Raw genomic sequence first — 27,831 nt, 5'->3', positions numbered from 1 at the left:
CTTTTTTCACTTACTATATCACAAGCAGTTTTTCATCTCTTTAACCTAATTCCTCGGGAACAGGATTGTTAATAGAAACTTGTGTAAATACACCATCTTTGCTTAATTTTTCTCCTACTGTTGGACATTTAGGTTGTTTTCCTCTTTTTCCCTTATCATATGAAATGCTGGGATGAATATCCTTGGCTGAAAATTTTGCGTGAATATTTATCACCTTAGGATAAATTCCTAGAAATTGAATTACTGGGTCAAAGGATCTGCACATTTTTAAGGCTTCTGACACATATTACCAAAATGTTCTTCCAAAAGGTTTAACCAATTATATAGTCTCCCCCAGCAGCCTGTGAGCACGCCTGTTTTCCTCTACCTTCACCCATGCTGAAAACTGTGTATATGTGTGTGTGCATGCGTGTACGTGTGTGTGTGTGTGTGTGTGTGTGAACTGTTTCAGTTTCATAGATGAGGACATAGATTATTTCCTTGACTTCATTTATGTCATTTTGATTACTAATGAGGCAGAGGTATTTTTTCATATTTAAATAGGTATTTCTGTTTCTTCTCTTGTGAAATATTTATCTATGGTTTTGCCCATTTTTATTGGAATGTTTGGCTTTTTCTAACCGATTTGAAGATTTTTTTTCTTTCCGTCTAAGAATCATAGGCCCTTTTCATTGGTAATCAGATTAGGCTGTTATAATCAGGTTGAATTTTTCAGGTAGACGTTAAGTTATATTTGGAATATCTGCTGATAATGGCAATATCATTAGTGTACTTTTTACTTTTTAAGAAAGAGCTAGTTTTGCTCTGATAAAGAAGATATATGAAAAAGAATCTGACAGTGTCAATCCAGCTTTGAGTTAACTATCCCAGGACACTACCAGCATTTTATTACAGTTGTCAAAAAAAAAAAAAGAAACCAACAATTTTATTGTTTTGATTATTGAGATCCAGCCACAGATCAACTGAGCAATTAAAATCTCTAAATAACATTCTCTGAATTGTCAAACAAAGGATTAGTTCCCAGCGGAAAGGACTTTTTTAAAGAAGATAGTTGTCTCTATAATGTCTGTGCCAGTAAATGGTTGCACTAATTGGAATATACAGAAATATTTTACCAGTTTAACAATGCATGACATCCTAATAAGATTGTGATGACAAGCTTTTCTTTTTATGAAAGGTGATGTTACTGCATGCTTCTAATATACATGGGCTCATGTGTCTTTTTATGACATGCTATAAATGAAATTTTTAGGAGAAATTAATCTGCTTTACTAGATCTTTCCTATATATGAAATTATTTATTAAAAGCAGGACAACAGAATCTTGATTTCTGTTGTTTTTATTTAAGTACTTGGAATAATATATTTTAAGGAATCTTGGAATTGAATAGAAAGGGATCACAATTAAATGCATATTAAACTGCTCACTCCAAATCCCACTAATCTGCCACGAGAATGTGTGAAGCCAGGTTCCCCGTCTTCCCCTAGCTCAGGTGGCTGTCTGAGTGCAGGCTTGGGACAGTTAATGACAATCTTCCAAGACAAGCAGGACTTAACATCAATATCCCTCTCCCTGATAATCTATATACTCTGGAGGTGGTGAGCTCTGGCAGGGTTTTGATGATTTTATGATGGCTTGTGTATATTTACAGTGTGTTTAAAATACTCTTTTTAATTATCATTTGAGTGACAAAGCTTAATCTTTCGATCTTTATCTGCACCTCCTGCTGATGTGTGTTTGTTAGGTAACTAAAAAGCGGAAATTTAGCAAAGCCAGAGCTTTATGCGAGTAATAAGGCTGAGGAGTCAATAGATGATTAACCCGCCTTTCTCCTCTTCATGAGAATAAAGGAGTCACTTTATAAAAATCTTTGAAGGTGGCCCAGATTTTTCAAAGCAGCATCCTAGAAACATATAATAGCTACACAGAAATGAGGAACATTTGAACTGCACAAAGCAAGCATGTATGGTAAAGAATATCAGAACATTTGAATACCATTTTCAAACACACTGGTATAACTGTTGATATTCTATGACATAGACTTATCTGTTTCTGCATGTATACACACATTTGTGTATATATATATACATATACACACATAATGTATGCAGTATATATATTATATACATATAAATTATCATGTGGAGTTAAAAGCCTGTGTGATTGGATATTGATATTTTGTTAGATTTTAGGGGCTAAATAAATAGGATACAACCATTATTTAGCCTATCAGAGCCACACCTTAAAATGCCTCCTTGGTATTATTTCGTTTGAAACAGGATGAAAGGCTAGGATTATTATTCCTTGCTGCAAATAAGTAAAGGCATGTGTGTTAATAATGGATACTAAGGATTTAGAATTAAATATTGAAACTCTGTTTTGATTTTCCAGAATGATGAGCCACAACCACTACTCTTTTCGAAAGCCCTTGTTTCTTATAACAATAGGCCAAAATTTTAAGCAAAGGCAGAGGGAAACAATTTCAGTTAACCAGTCTATGTGCTTATTGACATATGTGATTAACTGATAAAGTTATGAGCATCATCATCGTTATGTATAAAGGAACTCCAGGCTGCCTAAGACTCCCCTCAAAGAAATCTTAAAATCAGGGATTGATTTGCAGATTTAGTAGGATATTAAAAGCTGATGTTGTGCCTGAATAAGATAAGCATTCTATATTAGACTGTACTGGAGAAGGCACTCACGTGGCCAGATGATTTTATTGACATCTCAGAACTAAGGGCCATAAATTCTGCTATCAGGCAACATACTGTCCTAAGAAATGGACATCTCTAATGCTGAAGCTGCCTTTGGTGGCCCCATAGACACAGCATGGAGTCTAATAAAGCATTAAACCCCAGAACAACCCCAACACCTAACAGAGCTATCACCTGTTTTAGCCTTGATACTGGTCAGCTTGACTGCCATTAGTAAATCATCCATTCTTTTGAGCAGTTTTTCTCTAGCATCAAGTAAGACTAAGTATGCATCCCTAGTCACCTTGCCCACCAAACTACTAACATCAAGATGATGCTTTTCCTAGAATTGCTCCTGTGAAACCTAGGCAACAGTAGGACAATGTAGAGTTTGTGCCAAGAGGCCAGCGCTACTGGAAAGAAAGCTTACTGAGTCCCCTTCCATCAAGCAGGCAAGTGTTCACATCCAGAGAAATCATCAAAGACAGAGGATGGTATCTGAAAAAAAGCAGTGGGCAAGGGTGCAGGTAGGCAAGAGGTTTGGTGTGGGGAGCTGAGTCCTCAGGAAGAGGCAAGCAAGGTCTGGAGGCCAGAATGGTAGGCGGTTGGATCAAGAGTCCAGATTAGTGGATTTGGGAGAAGAAGATCAAAGACTCAGACCAAAGTTCTGGGCCAAACGGGGTCAGGAAACCAGACCAAAATGTCTTAACAATAAAACGCCGAAATCAAATGAAGAGATAGGCAGTGATGTACCAAGGGTGGGCAGTGGGAATGGTCCACCCAGCTCTCCCTCTCTCCACTCCATGCTGGCAATAAAGGCTGCATTGTCTGTAGAAGATCTAAAAACAATAATAAAACTAACAAGAATCAGTCTGCTTTTCATTATCACCATTTTCTGTCAGTTCTAAAGAACACCCGTGATAGAAGACTTCTCTCTACAAAACTCTTGTTGATCTCATTTCTACACAATTTCTGAATTACTTGTGAAGTTTTCTAATACATACACATTTCCAATATATATTTCTAATATATATTACATATATGTGGGCTTTAAATTAGCACCTTTTTAAAAAGATTTATTTATTTATTAGAGAAAGTGAGTGTGTGTGTATGAGTAGTGGGAGAGGGAGAGAAAGAATCTCAAGCAGAAACCCCGCTGAGCCTGGAGGCTGTCACAGGGCTGTCTCATGACCCTGAGATCATGACTTAAGCCAAAACCAAGAGGTGGATGCTCAACCAACTGAGCCACCCAGGTGCCTCAAATTAGCACATTTTAAATAACCTGTCCTTTAATGAACATAGTATTCTACATAGACATTAATTCAGAGGATTCTCAATTATAGCATCAGCAACTGACGTGCAAAGACTCAGCTGTGCCTATCCATTTCAGAGTAGGTTCATTGCCATTTGGAATTGTTTGAGCTCTTCTCATTTAATTTATGTCTTCAACGACTATGGCGCCACATCATCCTGCATCTAAACAGTAGATTGAAAATGACTGATGATAGGCAGCGATTAAGACAAAGAAACCACAGTTGGGGATCCCTCGACTCTCATACCATGTGACCACTGAAGTTTATATTTTTGTTTAAAACAGTGAACCAGTTTACAGACTATCTGGGTAATAATTTGGTAAATGAAAACTTAATTCTGTGCACACAGCCTTTGGCTGAATTTGAATATTTTTCAGTTGAGATGTATTTTTTCGTTGTTAATTACTTATTTGAAACTAAAGAATGAATCAAGACAATAATTACTACTGAGTATTATATGATTGTTACTGAGAATAATTTCATTCTATTAGAGGAGAAGGGCCTAATAAATGATGTTCTTCAGCTGTCAGATATGCTAAGTACGTCCCTGGAGATGGGGGAGTGTTCACAAGTGTATTCAGCGTCTGCTAACACAATCCCTGATAATAAGGAGATACAGTCACAAGATGGGCCAAACCAAGAATGAAGCTTGATTCTGAGCTTTATAATCTGATATCTCTCTACAATTATCTGGGTCTGAACTGGCCTCAAAGTAAAGACAGAAGAAAATATGTAAGTAAACGTGCTGAGAGAGCGAAAACAAATGATGGCCAGACTAGTTGTTGATGATCACCCTGGGGAGAGAGCACGTAGATGCCACCCAAGTAACTGCTGTGGAGTGAGGTAACTCATGAGGCAATACTCAAGCAACCCCAAGGCCCTTCTGAACTAAAACTTCAGAAAGCAGAATGGCAGAATTGTGGAAGGAACCAGAGAGACAACTAGCGGATGGCTAATGATGACAGAAATGGGCTGGCTCTTCTACAGCCAACGGACCAGAGCAGGACCTGATAATACAGATGGATGAAGCAGGCAAGCATGGAGAGGTGAGATTTGTTTCAAACTGGAGCATGTGTGTCCCACCCAAAGGGTGCAGCCATTACTCAGCTCTGGCCAATTATCATTGTGGGGGATTATTGGCCAAATAAGCAGATCTTCCTGTTTCTCAAGCAAAGACAGAAATATGTATTTTTGACTCAAATCTCTTCATTTCCATTTCTTTTCTTTTTCTCAAAAAAACTAATTCACATTTTTAAAAAAATTACAAAAGCCATACCATTTGGGCCAAAATAAATGTGAGCTAAAGGTGGCCTCTGAGCCACCATTTTGTACCATCTGTACCAGAACCTGACACTGTTTCTGGTGGCTGTCACTACCAACCATAGGATGGTTTTCATGCTTTGAAATACTAGAGAGAGCTAATCATCATGCTTATAAGAATAATAGAGGCATTCCTGACTGTTAAAGACAGTGACAGAATGACTGTCACAAAACAGTCACAGCTTGTAGTCCCCAAATGCCAGGGAAGATACTACACTCATAATAAAGGCTGTCATTGATGGAGCTAGTTGTTAGGTGCCAGACTTTGTGCTGTGTCTCACTGGGTCCTCACAGCATCTCTGTGAAATAGATATGTGTAGCCCTGTTTAGAGATAAGGACACTTAGCATGATTTTGTACTTTTCCCAAGGTCCGTCACAAGTCAAGACTCCAGCCTAAGCCTCTATTGGATTTCAAGGCTCAGGATCTCAGCTACTGAGGCTCAGCTGCCAATGGCCACATGAAGAAGCCAGAGCAGGGTTGGTTGCCTTGACTGTCAGTCTGAAGGGCCCACTGCCCAAGAACCTTGGTGACTTCCCCAGCAACACAAATAGACTCCTTAGGTGGTTTGGGGGACCTAGTGGGTAATTGTTGTATGAACACCTAAGTTTGCCATTCTCCTGGTCCTGTTAAAGAGCATTCTCTTGAGCAAACCCATGGGAAAGGGGACTGCCTTATGTACAGTTTGGCCTGAAGCACTTGTGCTGATGTTCTCCTGGAAGAGTATACTTTGACTTATGCATTGCTTGCTTAATAGACCACAAAAGTCAACATCCCGCTGGAAGAACAGCTCGTGCTTGGAGGCGTCATGGGCTCCAAAAGATCCTGTTGAGGCAGGATGTTGTATGAAACCCACAAGTAGAGCAAAAACCTCATGTCTCCTAATTACAATTTAATATTTTAAAAAGCTTCAGAGACCACCTCTGTGCTTTCTACCAAAAAAGGAACTGGGATTTTTCCCCCCTTTTGGCTTTTTGGACCTAGAAGCACAGCGTGCAGGTGTGTGTGTGTGTGTGTGTGTGTGTGTGTGTGTGTGTTTAACAGAAGAATGTGTCTCTTGTCCTGGGGAATAGTAAGGCTACAAAGCAGGTGAAGCCCACTTGTAGAGGGGAGGGGAGTTGACTGATAAGTTAGTGTACATTGGGAAGAGACACAGTACAGCTTGTATGTATCTCACCCCTACCTCCCCTAGCCCACTTCCCAAAGTGGGCAATTAGGTCATCTTCTTACAATGTCCTCATTCCATTTTCCTCGAACCCTCTGGCAGGTCCCCAATTTCTCTTATCCTCCAGCCCAGTCTGGGGTTGGACTTGTGTGAGTGGCTAAGCCAGCCATGTAGGTATTGGCATGGCAGACACAGAAATGAAATCCAATCAGACACCCAATCAGGACACATTCTTGAGTGGCTGTGGGGTTCCAGAGTGGCCAATAGATTCCCACTGGCTGCCTGGACAGTATATCTTAGCAAGTACCGGCCATGTCCAGTCCATGCCAAGCCCCTGTGTCAGTGGCCAAAGAGGAATTCAATTCGAACCAAAAATAACAAGCACTATAAATTATTAAATGTCCCCCAAACACTGTGGCATTGTTCGGAGATTGTGGCATGCATAGGATAGTAGGAGGCATCTAATCAGAAACTCAAAATGAACAGCCTCGCAGAACAGATGGGCAAACTCTGTGGATTTCCTTCCTTCTGAGAGGAGGGGCCATTATTTAAATTTATATACAGTGGAAGCCACTGGAACCCCATCCTGATGATTAAATCTGGATGATCACAACACCCAGATGCATTAAACAGTGACCTTCTCAAGTCAGATGTGAGCAGAGATGCCACATGGCCCTGGCCAAGGACGTAGAGTTCATTCACTAGGCATTTCAGTTTTGATGCTATGTCGGTAGACAGCAGAAAAGCAGACTGATTTCCACCAGCTTCTACTTGTTCTTTCAGACAAGGGACGTTAACTCTTCTATCTCAGTTAACCTCCACCCCATTCCACCCCACCTCACCCCTTTTGTTTATCTGAGAAATTACTTCATATTCTTCTACCTAAATAATCATGGAAGAGCATAAAAATGGTGGAATATTGAGGAAAGGGACATGGCCAATAAGTAATACAGTCCGAAAAGGGCAGGGTCTCCACGCTGTCTACTCCTTTCAGTAAAACCTGTAAAAAAAAAAAAAAGCAGACCGCCCAATGCATCAAACAGTTTGGATCTCACTTCCACTTAATTCTTACACCAGAAACCGGGAACTTAGGAGCAGCTCTGTGTGTTGGGAAACCAACATTGCCACCAGGCCCAAAGTTTTGTGTAGGAAACCTGACCACTAAGATTTGACCATACTGACTGACACCCGGGGCTCAGGATGTCCAGTCTAGAATTCTACCTTTGGTCAAGGTATTAGAGATTCAGAGTATATACTCCAAATGTCCTTAACATCACCTTCAGAGGAGCAGTGGGTCCCTCATTCTGTTAATTTATTATACTCTTGGACTTAGGCAGAAGAGAGCCTTATCACTCCAGAGTTTGGTGATAGTCCAGACAGAAGAATTTTGAATAGATTTAACAAAGATAGGGACCCATCTTTTTTTCTCATACAGTTTCAGGAATCCTTAAAAACCCATTTCTCACAATAAGCAAATTTTAGTTTAAAAATCTTTATGAGAAAAAAAATCTTTTTGAGATAAGAGGGATCGTTCTTCATGGCCTCTATTCAGGTTCGAAGAGCCCTTTTGGTTGCGTAGGACAAAAGAAAACCTGTAAAAATAAACTTTACAAGAAAGGAGAAAGGGCTGCAGTTTGGGTTTGGTTGGTTTGTGTTTTCATTCAGTTTGCCTTTTTAGACTCTGAGCGGAAAACAGAACACGTCACATATATATTTTTTTTCTTAATTGTAAGAAGTAAATACTCTGAAATGTATTTTTTTAAATTGCGATTATATTACAGCAGTTTCTATGTACCATAGATTAGATTTTTATTAAGGGTTTTATTAAATAACTGGTGTTTCACCAACATCTAATTAAATCTTCTATCTAAATTGAACAGAAAATTATGGGCGAAAAGAAAGCATTTGTAGCAGACTTTATTACAGATAAGACTATTATTTGTTCATCTTAAGAATTTGAGATCAAATTTACAAGCAGCATCCTCATCAAATTTCTTTTCTGGGCTGCTGAGCCTGGCCCCTTGAAAGCAGCCCATTATCTCCACCCCCCCCCCTTTTATTATAGTGTCCTGGTTGTTGGCAACATGCCCGCTGTTTAAGGTTACTTTCATTAATTAACCGAAAGTTAATTTCTTTGCAAGCAAAATCTCTGATCTCATTATGTTGTCTTTAAAGCTGAAAGATTCAGGTTTTCTGGTCTCCTTTGATGGCACAATAAAAAGCATGCTCTTTATCTTAAGGGAAACTGTCTCCAGGGTTTAATTTAATAGTCCTTGAAATAGTTACAGCACAGCCAGGCGGACTACAATCATATGCCAGTTCTAGAAAACCTTGGCTTTGTCATGGTTAGAGAGCCTGATGACTGGTACAGATGTGGACCACAAGGCACCCGTATCCAAGAAGTTCTGCATTTTACCCCTTTAAGTCTCCTATTTGCACTCCCCAGTATATATCCTGAGAATAGAACAAACACCACCGCCAGTGTTCCTTCCAAAGCGTGCCACTGTCCAGCCATCTTTTTCTCTGGAGCTTCAGGGGTTTTGTGGCATTGACATTCCAACTGTTTGCTTTTGCTGCATGTGGTAAGGTGTCTTTCATTCCTCCGGTGGGAACGAGGCAGCATGGGTGCTCCAGAGAGTTTTGAGTAGTAGTCCAGAGCCTGGCAGGAACGGGATTTGAATTCAGTCTTCTTTTTGTCCTTGGACAAGTTATTAAACCTCTCTTTCTAAACCTACAGTTTTCCTATCAGTGAACTTGAAATAATTATGTAGAGTTGAGAAAATTAAATAAGTTAACAGGTCCATACCAGCCAGGTACTGAGCAAATGTGAGTCTTCTTCCCTTGTTCGTGTCTCTACCAGCTATAAGTGTGTTTCTAGATTTGGGGTTCATTCTGACATTTGGGGGCTGGCCTCCAGATTGCTATACCAATAGGAGCCATTTGGGGAGATTGTCAGACTCCATGGAGCATGTGTGCTGTAGGTTCAATCAGCAGGCTCCGTATGGCCCCAAAGCTCTTTTATAGACGTGGGGACAAGAAAAGTGTGTTCTCTTTGTCTCTCTGAGTTAATTTCATCCTCATGGATGAAATCTAGTTGCTTTCTGGAGCATTAAATTCAGCGAGTTGAGAGGGGCCTAAATGTCTTTTCAGAGCCACCAGGTATAGGTCAGACAGAGGGGACAGAACTCATCAGGTAGCTCAAGTCTCAAGAGCCATCCAGATACACGGAGAAGCTATTTGTATCCCACTGAGTCCAGCGCCGCCGCACACAGCACTGAGATTTACAGAGTCTGGCGGGGAGGGCTGCCAAAAGTGGGTAATGGCATGACCCGACATGCTGCTTCAGAAGCCTGGGAGACTGGGTCTTTGCCATTTGCATACGTCACCTGTACCAATTCCTAATGAAGGATGCAATTGACTCAACTCAAGCAGGTCAAAGTTACTTAGGCAGAAAATCCCAGGTCTTGGGAAGAAAAGTCATGTGCCTCTTGGGCCTGTGGCAGGAGTCAAAGGTCCAAGGTAATGTATTGGCAAAGATCCTGTCCGCTTTGGTGCCTTACTTCACTGCTCCCCCATGCTTTTAGGCAGAAATATTGTCAATGCTATTGATTAGTTGATCTGATAATCCAGCAGGCTCCCTGATGTGTTAAATTTCCTACTTTGGGATGACTCTAAGTATGGGCAGCGTGTATGCTTCAGTTGGGGGGGACTCTCAGTGGACCTTGCTTAGACACTGCTTCCACAGTGAAATTGCTTGAGGCTTGACAATTCCAATTATTCTTTTGGCTGTCACATTTAACCCTTCCCAAGACAGTTTTTCCCTCATTATCCATATTTTCTAGCCTTACTTTAGAGTTGGAAAAAACACTTTGTCTTCTGCATTGGGCCTCCAGGGTCCCTTGGTTTATTAGCATATATTACATTGATGTGTTTAGATTTTTATTTCTTCATTTTCTTTTTCTCTTGTGGGCATGCTCCATCCTCCGCATCTTCCCCTCCATTGCATACCCTCCATGGCACAAGTCATATTGACTTTTATCTCTGTCTTCTGTGGATCTTCACACATTCCATCAGCCCTATCCTTCATTTGAAAAGCACACAGCAAGTCTATGAAGGGTTATGTAATTCACAAATAGGTTGGCATCCAAAGGGTGACCTTGGGTGAGGACAGTGGAGTTTTCTAGAAGGAGGGTAGCAAAGCTAAGTAAGCTGACACCACATTGTCCAAGATTGTTTCTAATTATTCAGACACTAGTCTGGAGTAGCTAGGGACTTAAATACCGTCTGGCATATCTTTCTTTGGTTGTTGGTTTTTCATCCCACCCTCTGTCTGGCTTCCATCTTCAAGCTCTTCCACTCTGTCAAAGGGCATGAAGGTACCCCGGGAAATCCAGACTGCCACTTGGAGAAATCATGCCTTCAGCCATTTGGGTCTACGGTGCCATTTGTTCTACATCCCAGCTTACCAGGCTTGACATCAATTACACTCTCTGCCTTGGTACAAAGAATGTGGGATGACTACCTTAATCCCCTTTGCAAAATAATAATAATAACAGCAACACCAGTAAGGCCTCTAAGCGGAGAATGTTAAGCCTAATTCAGAATTTTTAAAAGTGGAAAATGAATCATAAATACCTGAGAAATGAGGTTCATAATGGAAGCCCCAAGAAGCCCTTTAACCTGGGCAAAATCCTATAACACAATTATAAACAATTTCACACTCGACTGGAGCTGTTATTTGAGCAAAACTAACCATTTTTCTGCATGCACCAAACGAACCACGAGATCCATGTATCCAGCTGCAGAAAAACGTAGGATCACCCGTTCAGTCTGCATGTAATCAGCGTGCTTGATGGCAAGGGCATCGTAGGATCAAAAGAGTTAATAATTGGATCCTGCCCACAGCAACCACACAATTAAGGGCAAGATTAGCAGAGATGAAAAATTTATTGTAAAAATGCAATGTGAGTCTGAAACACAAAATGATTTCACTGAACATTTGTTCTGTTGCCATAATCCTAACGATCAACTCTATTACACTAATAATAGGAGAAAAACTAATTGCAGTGAGGACAGGACAAATCTTTTTTAATCTGCGTTGTCATCCCAACTAAGTCCCAACCCATTTGTATTAACCTTTGCTGACAGAGTCACATGATGGACATAATTTCTTATAATTTACCAGCTATGGATCTAACCTCTCTTCATCAAATATTCATAAAGGCAGGATTCTCAATGATTTTCTGTCTCTCTTCATATTTACAGCTTGTTGTCTTCTTCCTTTTTACAGTAATTTGGACACAATTGAAGTCAAATGGAATTAAAGTTAAATGCCTTTAGCAAGTAAGGTGCCTAAAAGCAAAGCCTTAGGGGAGGGGGTCGTGAACTAAAGGAGGGGGAGCTTGTGTTCCCAAGACCCTTCCCATCTCAGAGGAGTTCAAGCAGGCTTCCCTTCCCCAGAAGGGAAAAATGAACTCAGCCAGAGAATAGGCTCGCCTTGCAAAGAAGTGGCTCTCGGGCCTGTTTTGGGGGAGCGGCGAGGGGTGGGGGGAGCAAGGCAGTATAGGCAGGTGCCAGTGGCTCTGAAGCCGAGCCGAGACTGAGAACTCCAGACCTGCCTCCGTCTTCAGGGCTCACTGGAACCCTCAGCTGCCATGCCCGGGCCCCGTTTGGGCACGTGTACCCGCCAAGGGCCCAAGAAGCGCACAGGGGCTGTCATGGTGGACCAGGAAGTCAGTTGGTACAGCTACCCAGAAAGCAAACCGAAGTATCTGAAGCCATTCTTGAGAGCCCTTTTGGTAGAAAAACATCTGTTTCCACTTTGCCTTTGTGTTGCTTGACAGCTTTTCCTTAAGAGGCGTGTAGCTGAAAGGAGTTGCATAAAGCTTCGGTGTTTCCAGTGAGTATGGTCATGGGCCCTTTATTGTCACTCTCCCCCTCTCAGGGCTCCAGTGTCAGTGGGATGGCAGAAGTTTGGGGAAGGTGAGAGAGACCAGCAAAAGAATCCCCTTTCTCGACGACCGCAGGTCATCCTCAGATGACCCTGCCTTTACTGAAGCAGCACAGAATGTTGGAGGCAGGTTCTCCCTTAAGATGCAAAGGAACCGGGGCACCTGAGTGGCTCAATCGGTTGAGGGTCCAACTCTTGATTTCCGCTCAAGTCTTGATCTTGGGGTCGTAAGATGGAGCCCTGTGTCCCGCTCTGCACCAGACATGAGCCTACTTCAGATGCTTGCTCTAAAAAAAAAAAAAAAAAAAAGATGCTTGCTCTCCCTATACCCCTCCCTTGGTGCTCCCCCTCACTCACTCTCTCAAATAAATGAATGAATGAATGCAAAGGGACTCTTTTACCTTGTTGACTTCAAAGTCCCGTACTGACCAAGCCAAGAATTTCCTCTTGCAGAGTTCCCAGAATTCTGACTAGTAGAAAGGAAATTAGAACTGAAGGCACTTATATGCTTCGACAACCGATTCACATCCCCATCCCCGGCTCCTAGGTATTTTGTTTTCTTCACCATCAGTTAGCATCTTTATCCATTTTTAATCACACAGGTATACACAAATACAGTTGCTCGATTCAAAAATTAAAACTTTGTAAAAGTGCTCTTAGACCACTAGCCCCAGTCTCTGACCATCTTGCCCTTCTGGGTATTTTTCTGTGCATTTACAGATAGATGGATGTCCTGGGGACAAATATGTATTTTCTTTTGCCGTTTCCATAAGTGGCTATTAGGCCAGGACAAATCAATACCCAACTTGGTTGTGTTACTCAGTACATCATATGTTTGGAAATCTTCCCATATGAGAACACAGAATATAAATCTGTTCTATTCTACTTAATTGTAGCAGAGAAGTCCATAGTGTGGACATAGTTTAGTATCATCCCCACAATGATGGACATTTAGGTTGTTTCCAGTTTTAATTTATAAGCAATTCTGCAAAACATCATTATCTGTTTGGAACCGAGTTAGTTCAAACAGTTATTTCAACAGCATGCTAGCTTTTGCAAATACAGTTTTGAGAATGCTTATATTGACCTGAGAGCTCAAAACACTTTTTAATTTTCTCTACCGAGCCACATTTCTTTTCTCACAGTAAGGACAAAAGCAGTTATGAGGTATTTGACATCCTAAGTGCCCACAAATAAATAGACATTCCAAATGGCAGTGAATTAAATGTTTTTGATAGGGGGAAAAGTGGTAATTGGCTGTCAGAAAGGCCCAAATAAAGCTTGTTTTACAAGGAGAGCATCATCATGGTCGGTTTTTTGTTTCCCGGATTCAGAGGTACAGACGGTCAGACTGTGTTTCCCCAAGCTGCCCTGTATATTGGGGAAAAGCCCTTATTATGATAGCCTTCTCCTGCATGGTATTCCTTTCTTCATTTGCCTATTTGGCTAATGCTTGTGTCGTAAAGGAGTATCACTGATTATGTAAGGGATGGTTTGCCGAGTAGGATACGCACACATGTGTGGTCTTAATAACCCTTTCTTAGTCTCATACAAATGCCACAGAAGGTGTCAGGAAATTCTTTTAACAGATCAGATAATTTTGCCAAAAGATTCAAAGGGTTTTGTGAAAAGATTTACCAGACACCTCAGATATTGCCATTCTTCTGGACGGAAATGGGTAGCTGCTGAGATGGCCACCAGTTCCCTCTGGGTTGGTGGAAGAAATAAGGTATTTATCCAGGCAGATGCATTTGCAGAAGTGCAGAATGAAAACCTCCAATCTGCATAAGTGTAAATTAAAGATTCTAGGCTATTTTCTAAATTGTTCCCATTAGTCACTGTTAGGTTTAGGGAATAACTCAGAGTTGGGTTAACAGTAGTGTCAGGGAGAGGTTGACTTTGGTGAAAACCATCAACTGACTTGAGAATGACATAAACACAAATATTACCCTTCCAGCATACAAGAAGCATTGGGTATCTCATATTCCTTCAACTTTGTTTCATGCTGTTAAGTGACTCAGTCTTTCATCCTATGTTGGGTACTCTTATTATTATCTTATAAAAGGGAAAGTTGAAAAGTTCTCCTCAAAATGAATAAAACCCAAGAAAATAGATAAATTAGCCTTCTTCAAAATTAGAAACATTTTTGTGCATCAAAGAACATTATCAAGAAAGTGAAGACAACCTTCAAAATAAGGACAAAACATTGCAAATCATGTATCTGATAAGATTTAATGTCCAGAATATGTAAAGGGCTCCTAAAACTCAATAACAAATAGGCAATCAAATTTAAAAATGGGCAAAGAGGGGATCCCTGGGTGGCGCAGCGGTTTGGCGCCTGCCTTTGGCCCAGGGCGCGATCCTGGAGACCCAGGATCGAATCCCACGTCGGGCTCCCGGTGCATGGAGCCTGCTTCTCCCTCTGCCTGTGTCTCTGACTCCCTCTCTCTCTCTCTCTCTCTCTCTGTGTGTGTGTGTGACTATCATAAATAAATTTTTAAAAAAAATGGGCAAAGACCTTGATTAGACATTTCTCCAGAGAAGATATCGAATGGCAAATAAGTAAATGAAAAAGATGCTTAGCATCAGTTATTAGGGAAAGTAAATCAAAACCACAATGACAGACTACTTCAACCTACTAGGATGGCTATACCAAATTTAAAAAAAACAGTGTTGACAAGGATATGGAGAGGTTGGAACCCTCCTACACTGCTGGTGGAAGTGTAAAATCATGCAGTACCTTTGGAAAACAATCTGACAGTTCCTCAAAAAATAAAATGTAGAATTGCCATATGACCCAGCAATTCCACTCCTAGGTATATATCCAAAAGAAAGTAGGAACTCAAAACAGATATTTGTACACCAGTGTCCTTTGCAGCATTATTCACAACAGCCAAAAGTGAAAACAACACAAGAGTCCATCAGCAGATAAGTAGATAAATAAAAGGTGCTATCTGCATACAGTGAATTATTCAGCCATGAAAAGGAATTAAACTCTAATACATGCTACACCATCGATGAACCTTGAAAACATTACACCAGGTGAAATACAACAGACACAAAAGGACACATATTGTATGGTGAATCCATTTATAGAACTATCTAGAAGAGGCAAATTCATGGAGACAGTAGACGAGAGGTTGTAGCTGCCAGAGAAGGGGGGAATGTGAAGTGATTGCTGAATGGTTATAGGGCCTCTGTTTGAGACGATGGAAGAGTTCAGAAATAGACAGGCCTGATGTTTACACAATGCAATTAATGCCACTACATACTTAAAAATAGTTGAGATGCCAGGTTTTATGTTATATGTATTTTCAGCACAACAAAAAAAAAAGCTAATGGAACCAGATATAGAAGGTAAGCATATTATCTACAGTTACAGAGGTAGCCAGTTAAGGAACTAAAAATACAGAAAACACTACTTTCAGTTATTTGTTGCATAACAAATCACCCCAGAACTAAGAGGCTTAAAATGGCTGCAGTCATTATTTCTCACAGAAGACTCTGGCTTTCTGTGTGTTGACCAGGGCTCAGCGATAGAACGTTCTTCCATGGGCCCCACTAGGGGTCCTGCCTTACTGACGTCAGCAGCTGAAGCTCTGGCTTGCGGGGCCTCTCTCTCTCCAAGTGGCTTCTTTGTGGGGGTCTCTACAGCCGGGATCCAGCCTTCTTGCCCATGACTCCCAAAAGCACAAGAGCGAGAGCTGTCAGGCTTTTCTGAGAAACTGTTGGACTGTCACCAGTGCTGCAGCCAGTTTAAAGCAGGTGACAGGCCAACTGACCCAACGTAGGAGTGACTGTCAGAGGGCTAGTCCACTGGGGCCATGGCTGGAGACTGGTTCCCACAAACACCACTCACACGTGCGCAGAATAAGGGCGAGCCAGGTCTTCATGTACCATTGCAGGAAGCCAACAGATAAATATCTGGAGTTCATAAGTCAAGAAATAGCAGTGTGTGCATCTTAGTTAGAGATATAGAAGGTAACCACCATTAGAAACAAGTCCAGTGGTGGGAGACTCTCTTTCTTCTTTTTTTTATTTTTTAGTAATCTCTATACCCAGCGTGAGGCTTGAACTTATGACCCCGAGACCAAGAGTGCATGTTCTTCCTCCTGAGCCAGCCAGGTGCCCCTAGACGGAGACTCTTGCTTTTACATTATAAAGCTCTCTGTATCATTAGATGTCAGACTGGGAGTGTACATCGTTTCAGAAACATCATAGGGTAGTGGCTTTAGAACATGGCTCTAGGGCCAGAGTGCCTGGGTTCATATCTTGGCCACATCGCTCACAGTCTCTGACCTTGGGCAAGTTACAAAACCACTTATTGCCTCAGTGTTCCCATCTGTAAGATGTTGATAATCCTACCAACTTCAGAGTTATTAGGGTTACTTGGAAAGATGGAGAACCCTATCTGGCACAAAGTAGATCCTTAAATAATGTTTGCTATTAACAGTTATGACGTTAGAAAAGAAAAAGCAGGCAAGCCCACGGTGAATGAAGGTTCCCAAGACCTGAATTCTAGTCTCCCAGCTCTGCCGCAAATGTATTGAGCAAGTCCATTCACCTCGCCTGTAAAGTGAGGACATATGAGATAAGGATGAGCTCCTAAAAGCAGAGGTTTGTCAAATCTGACGTCTGCAAGAGCTAGGCACAGCAGTCAAAACTTACCTTCCTGGGAAAAGGAGAGCCCCCTCCCTCCCTCTTTGGAGAGAGCTTCAGGTTCTTTACGGTTGAACCCATTCCCTCATCTTCTGACTGTACCCACCATGGAGAAATAATTCACGGACTCACTCGCTGCCTGTCCAGAGACCTTTCTCCTGGGAAAGAACTTTATAAATCATTTTAAGTTAGTGGCCATAACTCCCAGGTGCTTGCACGAGACCAACTGGAAAAGGACATTAAGTTGGAACCAATTAAATTGCTTCTAGTCTGCATTTGCTGGCCTCCTGAATGAATCTCTCCCAGAAGGCTGGTCATGTGGTCAACCCTAGGTGAAACTGTAAAGAAGGTAAAATTGGGCTTCCGAGACCCCCACCCCTTCCTCTGTCCCATTTCCCCCCACTCCCCCGGGCGTGCAGAGCTCACATGCTTCTCTGTCACACCAGGAAGCAGCATGATCTCAGCAGTGACTTAAAATATTCTCCTCCTTAGGAACCGTTGCACCGCTAGAAGCCTTCCCCCTATATTGTCCCCACATGCTTGCGAGAACCAATTAATGGTGCACTTTCTGGCCCGGGTCGAGGAGGCCAGAGGAACAACACCGTGCCGTCCTGGTACCGCTCCGTTCACACCACATGGGCCGGCCACCTGCCGACGGCGCTATACATACATACAGCCCTGGCCTCGTAACTTAACCAGTGGCTGCCTTTGGCCACCAGAACCTTCATGAGTCAGTGTCCAGCTAGAAAGTGCAATTTAAATTAGGAACAGCAGGTTTCCCAGGTCCTGTGGTCTCACTCGAGCTAACCTATCAGCTGGCGCTGCAGAGGAAGCATAATGGGCCCTCAGTAAGGTATTCTGTGCTCAGTCCCAGGTGGTCTTGACTACAGAGCCGTCCTTCCAAAAAGTGTAAATTCTAACTTAGCAGTCTGCTGAGAAGCTGGGCTCCCTGGCAGGCCGGGCACGGGGGCAGGAGGTTACAGCGGCTAATCAAGTCCTCGCTGTGCCGTCCCGCTCACCGCCGAGCCCTGGCCCGGTCCCAGCTGACCCCACTCCTGTAATGCTCAGTGAGGAGCCGAACTTCTCCGTTACTCGGCCTGTTTTCGGGAGCTGGAAAGGTGACTTGTAACAGGCCTCTTGTTCCCAGCCTCCTCTATAATGACATTCTGCACAAGCAGATGTCGTCCTTTGATTCCCGATGACCTTCTGAATTTGGGCAAATGAGAAAGCGCCCGGGATCCACAGTGAGGGCCTAAGGGTGTCTTCCTGCACGGAGCCGAGCTCTCGTCGTGTGCCCCCACCCATCCGTGGCTGGGACGTGGCAAGGACGTGGCCTCACTCTGTCCCCCACCGGTAAGAAGGCTTCTTCCTGGAGCCGAGGGGCCATGAGATGAGACGGCCAGTGCCAGCCCGCGCTTGAGTATTTACCAGACGTGACTCCGGGGCTCTGGGGCTGTCTCAGCTTGACAGATGAGAAAATGCTGCCTGAACGCCCTTCCCAAGGTCACCTCACAGGCAAACTGCTGGTGCTGGGAGAATGAGATCACCCAGGCAGCGAAGGAAGAACTGCAGACCCCGCTTTCAGGAGCCCTGAAATGTGAGATGGGGCCACCGCCCGTCTAGGTGGCGGGCGTGTGAGACCATCAGTGATGAGGAGAGAGCGGCTTGTCTCTCTGCCTTTCTCCTCACAGATGCCCAGGTGGGCAAGTTGTGGTTATGATGATTAACTAATAAGCCCACCAGTTAACCCGAAGGCCACTCTGCAACCCCAAAGCAGTCTCTCCGGCAGCTCATCCTTGCATCCCGGGGCTCCAAGGGGCTTCGTGTGCCGGCCATGAAGCTGGCAGCCCAGCAGAAACCAGCTGGGGGACTTCAGAGTGTGCCCTGCCTCCCATTGAAGTGCAATTTTTAAAAACTCCTTTCAAACGGAGGCACTTTAGAAGCAAACCCAGCACCGACTCAGAGGCCTGTTCAGTCTTCCGTGGCTCTCAGCATATAGGATTACCCTGCTTCCTCAGCCTGAATCCACAGCCCCAAGAAGAAAAAGAACAGCATAATTTGGATGTGAGTTGAGTTCTGAAGATACACATCAGGTGAACTTAGGAATACAGGGCGGCTTTGGCGTCGTTTCTTCTTTTCTATTCCATCGCAAAGAGGGGAACAAAGCTTCAAAGCCATTAGGACGATCAGGTTCAGGGTCCTGCTCCCTCCCAGCCCCCAGCGTGGGGGGGGGGGGTGGCCTGTCAGCCAGGAACAAGTCTTAAGGAGGATATTTTGCTCTATTAAACCAGCACTATGTATGGGTCAAGCAGAGAAGTTGACTCTCATGAGATGACCCAATTCCTAAAGGAATCTGGAGGCTTTCTGCAGGGGACCAGGCCAGAGATCATATCACTGCCCTGCATGAAACCCCTCTGTCCTTTCCCATCTCACTTAGAATAAGATCCCTCTTTACAGTGGCTTCCCAGACCCTGGGCTCTCCTGATCCCATCTCCTCCTTCCCTTCGTCACCCTCCTTCAGCTACAGCAGCCTCCTCGCTGTCCCTTAGAACATGCCTATACTCCCCTAGAAAACTGTGCGCCCAGATAGATGGCTAGGACGACCCTTGTGGCCAGCGCCCTCCCCTGCCTCTCCATAGCATTTATCTCCAGCAGAAACGTCTTAGTATCCGTTTGCTGCCATTCTGTGGCAGAGAATCATGCTCATCATACCCACATTTTTTTTCCTTCTTCCTTCGGTCTAGATCTTGGTTTTGACAGAGAAAAGAAGAGGGTAATGCATCTCCCTAAAAACCTCCACTTGCCAGCCTCTCCTGCAGCCCATTGACTGAGTTCCCATCAGTGAGAGAGAAGGGGAGGGGTTGCCTGTCCTGCCTAAAGAGAGGAGGTGACCACACATTTTCCCCCTCTACCATTTCTCCTATTCCCTGGGGCTCCCTGGGACTCGAGACATTGTGGCTAGAGGACCCTGGACCATGAGGTGAGCTCAAGGATGGTGGGTGTCAGCTAAGAACAGCAGAGTTCCTGTCATAAAGCATCCATAGGCAAATGGAGCAGGTTATAATCTCTAATCCTGGAACAAGGTGGCAGCTTGGAGAATCTTGCATTCTGCCCGCTGGACTCTATGATACATATGGATATTGCCTCTGAGGGGATTAGGACTTGCCTGCAAAAGTGGTTTATGAATCAGAGTAACAGCAACCGGTGGCACTTTCCAGTTCTACCAATAGAGGAAATACAGTTAATCAGAAAACTGCTGGCCTGGCAGTGACCTCACTTCCAGCTTAGTGACTTGCCGGCCACGTGACCTGGAGCAAGGCCTCTGCTTCCTTGTCTCCCAAACTGGGTATCACCCCTCCTTCCTGTCCTCGTTGTGCAGGTCACACGAGATGAGGTGTGTGGACGTTAACTATGTGTATATGTACAATCCCAATTTTCTTTTTTTTTTTTTAAATCTTATTTGGCAGAGAGTATATGCACAAGCAGGGAAGTGGCAGAGGGAGAGGGAGAAGCAGGCTCTCCACTGAGCAGAGAGCCCAATGTGGGGGCTCAATCCCAGTACCCTTGCGATCATGACCAGAGTTGGAGTCAAGACACTCAACCAGCTGAGCCATCCAGGTGCCCCCAGAATCCCAATTTTCTAAGAGATGAACCCAAACCTTAAGGATTGCCTGACTCAACTCTTGACTTTACAGACCTGAGTACTGATGACCAGAAAGCCACGATTTTGCCCCAGGTCACGGGGTAAGGTAGTGGCAGGGCTGGATCTTGAATTTCCCAACCAGTGATCTTTCTGCCACACCATCCCCCTTGGCAGTGGCTAGTCATGATATTATTCCTCCTTTGATCATGCCTCCTACTTTTACTATCATTATTATAAAACTGATTATATAGCAGGGAAATTAGTCTATTTTAAGGAAGCACTTCTGTGCATCACACTGTATTTAACGTGCCTACAATATGCCAAACTCTGTGCTAGGCTTGGAGGAGATGGCGGTGAGCAAACCACACAGAAATCCTGGTCTTCGGGGCACATGGGTGGCTCTGTGGTTGAGCATCTTCCTTCAGCTGAGGTCATGATCCTGGGTTCCTGGGATCAAGTCCCACATCAGGCTCTCCAAAGGGAGCCTGCTTCTCCCTCTGCCTGTGTCTCTGTATGTGTCTCTCATGAATAAATAAATAAAATATTAAAAAAAAAAAAAGGAAAGAAAGAAATCCCTGTTTTCGGAGAGCTTATTTTGCAGACACACACACACACACACACACACACACACACACACACACACCCCAAATGGTATCAGGTGTTGTGTAGGACCAAAGGGCAGGGAAAGAGGAATGGGGAGTGCCGGCAAGGGGTTGGAGGGAAGGAGAGATGTTGCTGTCTTAGGTAGGACAGTCACGCTAGGCCTCACTGATGGAGCAGTGGCCTGAGGGCCTGGGGGAGCAAGCCACATGGGTGTCTTAGGGGAAGACTTTTCAAGGTAGAAGAGACAGCAGATACTGATGCTCTGAGAGTGTTCTTTCCTGTTCCGGGGAGAGCAGGTGAGCCAGTACCGACTGGCGCAAAGTGAACACGGGGACAAGCGGAGGGAGGAAGGGTCAGAGAGCCGGGTGGGGAAGGGGTAGATCACAGAGGGACTGGCCGACCATTGGAAGAACTCGGACTTTACCTTAGCTTTTGAACCAGCGCAGAGAGTAAACACATCAGCGGGCTGGTATGTCCTCGATGAACTGGCATTTCCTTTTGGCCCCCGTCTTCTGGTTCTGAATTTCACTGCCCTGCCACACACTTGGCGTTGGGCTACCCTGAGCTTTCTCCCATGCATGCTCTTGACCCACTAGTGAATACTTTTTGAAGAAGAGGAGAGACACAAAGGCCCAGTAGCCTCACGTTCAGAATAAGGTTAAAATAAACTTGGGAGATGTTTCTCGGCATCCCCAAAACCAATTAAGTGGGTTACACGGAAGTATTTCTAAAAACAGCAGTACAGTGGAGATGGACTGACAGGTGAGCAGATGGGGGAACCATCAACTCAAATTTATTTCACAGCTTACAACTCAAATGAGCATTCCAAAGTCAGAACAGCTGGCCTTTTATTCTGTAAGCCATTGTCCTTTGCTTTGCTCATCTCTCAGGAGTATGAGTGGATTATGCTCCAGTGGCAGTCTGTCTGTCGGTCTTTTGACTTTGCGGGGAAAAATCCTTTGTAGGAACCAGGCTTCTGATGTAAATCAGATTTCTCTGTAATGCCTGCTTCTTGCATGGGTTATGAAGTTTCTAGATTCTGCAAATCAGTGACATTGGCCTTTCAGCTTTCATTTGCGGCACCGTATTCGTTACCTACGTGACTGTTACTATCTGATCGTGAGTAAATGGAATTTAACCAGATAGTCAAAAAGCAAAATCTTCGCATCTGCAAGAAGAAATATCTCTATATTAAATATCTATATCTATAGATATAGATATATCAATATCTAGATAGATAGATAGATAGATAGATAGATACTTTAATGTTACCATGCACCTAAAAATCACAGCCGCCTTGAATTTCTGCCCGTAAGCCATTCTGGAATCTTTGTGAAGTTTGAGACTGCCCCGTGCAAACTTTACTTGAGTTTCAAGCGACAGGGGAAGTCCTGAAATTAGGAAAGGGTTATCTTTTGTCCATCGTGGTCCTTTGTGGGGTACTGTGCTGACAGGACAGCAGAGAAACCGTATTCTGTGGCTGAAAGGAGGGCTTGATACTAGCCGGTGGGGATTTCATTCCAGTAATTGCATCAAATTGGACCTTCTGCCGTGCTGCGGGGAGAGCATTAATACCACTCATTAAGTCCTGCGCCTGGGCGCTTCCCTCCCCACGGCAGAGTCACGGGCACAATATATTTTCCTCCAAAGTGTTTGTTTTCATTGTTGCCCTTTAAAAATAATGAGTTCATTCTATTCCCTCGCAAGGAAAGTTACTCTAGACTGCTTTGAAATTGTATATCTTTTGTTGAGCGCATTTCTGCAGTGGTTCCATAGCTTTGTGCGCCGGGGAACCCAACCCGGCCTCTCTTAAAGCTCCTGACCAAGCTGCCTCAGACTTGATACATATAATCGTCCAGCCTATTTGACCCTCATATTGTTACCCTTGACCAGGTAGAAGTCATGCAAGTTTCAGGTGACCCTATCATGTGACCAGAGGTCAAAGGTCAGCAGCTCCTAAATGTTGAGCTGTCAAGGTAGCCCATTCATCACTATCATTATGTCACTGACAAGCCGACAAATGAACCTGGGGATAAAATTGTTCTCAACCCTCCACCCCCTGGGTTTACACCCCAGCGGTGGGCCAAGCAGTCTCGCCTATTAAGTGATCGCCCAGGCCTGTCAGAGGCCCCAAAGTCCGGGAAGGACTCCTAGAGACCTGTCCTATGTGCAGACCCTGCACAGTCGCCAGTTACTTGCATAGGGGGCCAAGTTGCATGTCCGCAAGAGCTGACTTGGAGTCTGGTGTCCTCTGAAAGGGACATGAATATAACGTGTGTTTTTTATGGACCCAGAGACACCCACACGTCCCCCCTCCACATTCCATTTCAGCATCTTCGTGGTCCTTTGTGGCAGGCTAACATGGTGCATGCAGCATTCTCGCAAACTGGCCTGATCCAAAACGTCACTCGGGAAAATTCAGACTGACCGGAGGGTCTGACTTGGGGCTAGGTGCCTTTGGTAAACTGTATTTTTAACAAGAGCCCCACGTGATCCTTTTGACATTGGTATTTTGGAATGGTGCAAAGAGCTTGAGATTTAGAGGCAAGCAATTTTGCCAAATCTGGACTCTTTCCTTTGGCTATGAAATCTAGGACAAGTTAGTTAATCTTCTGGGCCTCAGTTTCCAATTTGAGGACCAACATTTATTTAAATAGATGTATCTCCTGGAGGTACATAACCGGGCACCTTTATTCTTACCCCTTCTCCTCTCTGATGGAGCCTTGCCATGGGCCAGAGGAGCTCTTAGCAGTGATTGGAGTGGAAAGAAGCCCTGGTTCCATGAGCCAGGAGAATGGGAAACCCATATCAAAGGAGTTTTCTCCTTGGAGTCCCAAGTTGGAACTCTAAATGTTTTGTTTCATTTTGTTTATTTCATTTAACAAAATAAAACCCAAACCCCTGATATTCATGGTTATTGAGCTATATGGCATATTAATGTGATATTTCAGAGAAATCATAGGTGGTAGAATTGGGAACCATGAAAACCACTGTTTATATGGAAAATGCTTTATGAGTTCCAAGGGAATGTGGAGAACACAAGTCATTTACAGCAGCTGGGCCCTGCCTGTGTTATTCCCTTCCCTTCCCAGTGGATAGACAGTAGGGACCCGCACTCGGTACTCTGTAAATGTGCTGACTGATAGCTAAGATCTAGACAGCTGGGTTATCCATGCTAAATGGCACAGTGGTTTCTTGAAAAATGGCCCGTTGGCCATGTGGCTTGATAGCACAAGCATTTATAAGCATTTTAGGGCTATTTGGTTTTTAACACACTTTAGTAGGCTCTCCTGCTGAAGGCTCTTCACTTCTTCCCTGAAGTGTGAACCCCAGAGTAGATTCTTCTACAACTAGAAGTTAAGCCAACCCTACTCTCTCTCAAGTGGTCATGGTTGAAAAATACTACCAACTAAAAAGGTATATCGATGGGAAAAAAAAGAAAAGAAAAAAAAAAGCTGACCCGTGGGCCAAAGTTTGGCTTTTCCTCACTCTGATATGTGTTGACTTTACTGATCTGGAAACATTAACATGTGGTACAGAGGCAAGAGGTTAAAAGCCTTTCAAAGAGAAAGTGAACGTGTCCTTTGTTGAAACTCATTTGGCAATTGGCTTTGCTTAGTAGTTCTGCCGTGGGTAAACTGAGTTATACAAATTTAAGAAGCTGATTTTATAAAGCCAGCTTTGTCAAGATAGAACATTATGGTAGATACGACCGGGCAACTCTTTGTTTTCAAAGTGGCCCACAGTGCCGGGATGGCCGTGACAGAAAGTCCAAGAGCACAAATTATAAATTTGTTAGCCCACTTCTTTTGAAAGGCCTCGGAGTGTCAAACGTAGAGTATCATAAGCTGGACTGCATCCTCTCCTCACCACTGATGAAGACAGATTATTTGGAGCAAAGCATAGTGAGACCATGCAAAACAGCACAGTGGAGTGACCCGCTCACCCAAGATTTGATTTGAAATGTAATGTTTAAGGGAGACATCCTGGAGACTGAGAATTACGTGTGAAAATCCCTGAAATTGTCACCAAGTACTGTCAGGGATCAAGATTGTATGGTATATGAAAACTACTTACATGTGAACACTGGAATCCGCCCCCCCCCCCCCCCCCCCCCCGCCATGGGGCAAGATGCTGTGACTCTCATGATCCCAGAAAAAATGGGAGGAACAGAGAACCTCTGTGCCTTCCCTTGGGGTCTCTTGCTCCCTCTAGAGCATTAAAGGTCACAGAGGAGATTGTTGCCCAATTACGTCATTACTTGCCACCACTTTCATGCTGATCTGGCCAGTTGGGCCTCATTTGATGTGAGGCCATACCAGCATTTTCTCCGTGGGCCTGAGCCAGGCCTCGGAAGCCTCCATGCTGGCCTCCATCGTTCGAGGGAACACATTCCGATGGGGTTGATAGCCTGACACAGGCTCCTGTTTCCCATCAGCCAGAATGACTGTCAGCTCCTCATTGTAAATTACAATTCTGGAAAAAACTGACTTGAAGAGAACTGTGCTTTTCTAGTTCACTGGGTATTTTCTGGTGAAGTTGTTGGTTTCAGTCCCTGCAGTCTTTAGAAGTGTGATTTCTTTCCTTTTTATTTATAGGCGTTACAAGCGCCTCTGGCCAACATTGCATAATCAGCCGGGGTTTTGAAACAGGACCAGTACCTGCACAGAGAGGAAAGGATTATTGAGACATAATTATACATTTGTGTGACATTTTACCCATTTTAAAGGGCTTTTATAGGCATATTTGGTTTTATCTTCCCATAACCCAGTGAAGCAGAGAAGCATTAGCTTCGTGTAACAGCTGAGGAAACGAAGAGGTTGAGAGATTTTTCTCAAGGTCACCCCAGGAATATAATTAGAAGCAGCTTATGCTCCCTAAAAGATGAACACGTATCTTTTGTTTCTATGGACTATAGATGCTTACACTGTAAGAACCGCAGAGTCATCAGAGTGAAAAGGAAGTTTTGTCTGTCGTTTGCTGTGATAATAGTTCTTCTAGAACTTGAAGGGAAAAGATGTTTTGCTCCTCTTTTTGCCCTGAAATGCTTTGGAACCTCCCAAATATCTAAATGAGTCAAGAACAGCTAAATAGTCAGGGGACAGGGCCCGTTTTCACCCGAACAGAAGTGCATGAGAAGGATGGAATGCAGTAGAAGGGACAGCCAGCTAGATGCCCAGGCCTGGCCTAGCCCTGCTTACCCACTCACTTCCTCCTGGTTAACCGTGGGGAAGGCAGCCCTCACTCGAAATGGGGGTCAAATACCCACCTCCCCCATCTCTCTGGGGTTATAAAAATCAAATTAAGACAGTGCTGTGTATTGAGAATCTTTTGTTTAAACAGTGTACAGAATGTAATTGTTTTAAGCAGGAGTTGCTCTTGCTGTCCTGTTTCCCATTAAGGAATTCCCTGTCAGGAGTTTATTTTTCTTGTCTCCTCAACAGTGTGTGCCTGGTAATATTTCCCCATCAAGCTCGCGTTTTTGGGTTTGTTTTTTTTTTGGGGGGGGGGTGTATTTTTTTTAAGCTTGCTCATCTTGATGAATCTTTTAGCAAGACACATTTCTCCTGAGATCTTTACCATGTCACCAAGAGTTATGGAAATGTTACCTGTCCTTCTTTATTTGTTACAAAATTTAGGGACAAGGAGGAAGACCATATATGTTTTCTTAAAATCAATGGCCAGCACATTACTGTAAAACCTATTGATTAAAAACACAGAGTATAATGTTAGTCATTTAGTCTGTGAAGTGGCGCAATAAGGGAAGAAATGTATCCTTTGACTTTTGCATTAACCTTTTATTGACTGCTTGCATACCCATAATTAACACACACTTTAGCTAAAGTGGTTAATTTTAGCATGGCGACCAGTGTTCACTAATGTTGCTGCCACCCCGATCACCCAGATGCAAGTGTGGCCCTAGGGGAAATCAGTGGCTCTGAGGCCCAGGATGAGTTACACCTGCAGGGAGAGAAGGGGACCTCTGGGCAGCCTGCTACCGGGCCAGCCAGTAGGACACCTTTCAGTTGCTTTGTATTGTGCCACCAGGCCATTTCAGGGAGAACCATTCCTTCATAGTGAGAGTTTGGGGTGGCTCATAGAGAGTCCTTGGTATCAAAATAATCGGAATTTGGGAGGGAGAGAGATGACGTGTATATTATTTTCTTTTGCTCCCTTTGTAATGTTTCATGAAAGGGGCAGGGGTTTCGGGGTAGATCCACATTTATTTGCTAACTAAAGAAGCATGAAAAATAGGATTTGCTTTACGATGGGAATAGAGAGGACAAGATGACTTTCTTACTGTTTAGGTGGGTCCAGAATGACCTACTCTCCCTGGGAACACTGAGTTTAGGGAAACTGTTTTCAACTGTCTTGAGAAAAGTCATCCAGCTGTGGTCATAGAAACCAGCTTATTTGCATGCAGAGAACTATTTGGATGACACCAGCACACCCTTGTTTTTTGGATAGAAGTTTGTCCCAAAT

The 27,831-nt window shown here is 43.7% G+C and overlaps 1 protein-coding gene across 4 annotated transcripts in view; it reads left to right on the top strand.

Moving 5' to 3' along the window:
* FTO (FTO alpha-ketoglutarate dependent dioxygenase) overlaps nucleotides 1-27,831 on the top strand; it is a 427,826-nt gene that overhangs the window by 344,810 nt on the left and 55,185 nt on the right. Inside the window, exon 9 of one of the 4 annotated variants that reach the window (XM_035713647.2) lies at nucleotides 5,699-5,807. The exons of the other annotated variants lie outside the window; for them this stretch is intronic. Within the exon in view, the coding sequence (XP_035569540.1) occupies nucleotides 5,699-5,792 (94 nt within the window). The 3' untranslated portion in view covers nucleotides 5,793-5,807. Of the gene's footprint in view, nucleotides 1-5,698; nucleotides 5,808-27,831 lie in introns of those variants that run through there. 4 annotated transcript variants of the gene reach the window in all.

This window comes from Canis lupus, chromosome 2 (genome assembly GCF_003254725.2).
Source record: "Canis lupus dingo isolate Sandy chromosome 2, ASM325472v2, whole genome shotgun sequence".
NCBI classification, from domain to species: domain Eukaryota; kingdom Metazoa; phylum Chordata; class Mammalia; order Carnivora; family Canidae; genus Canis; species Canis lupus.
The sequence above is the reverse complement of the archived record's forward strand: the minus strand, read 5'-3'. Positions and strand labels throughout refer to the sequence as shown.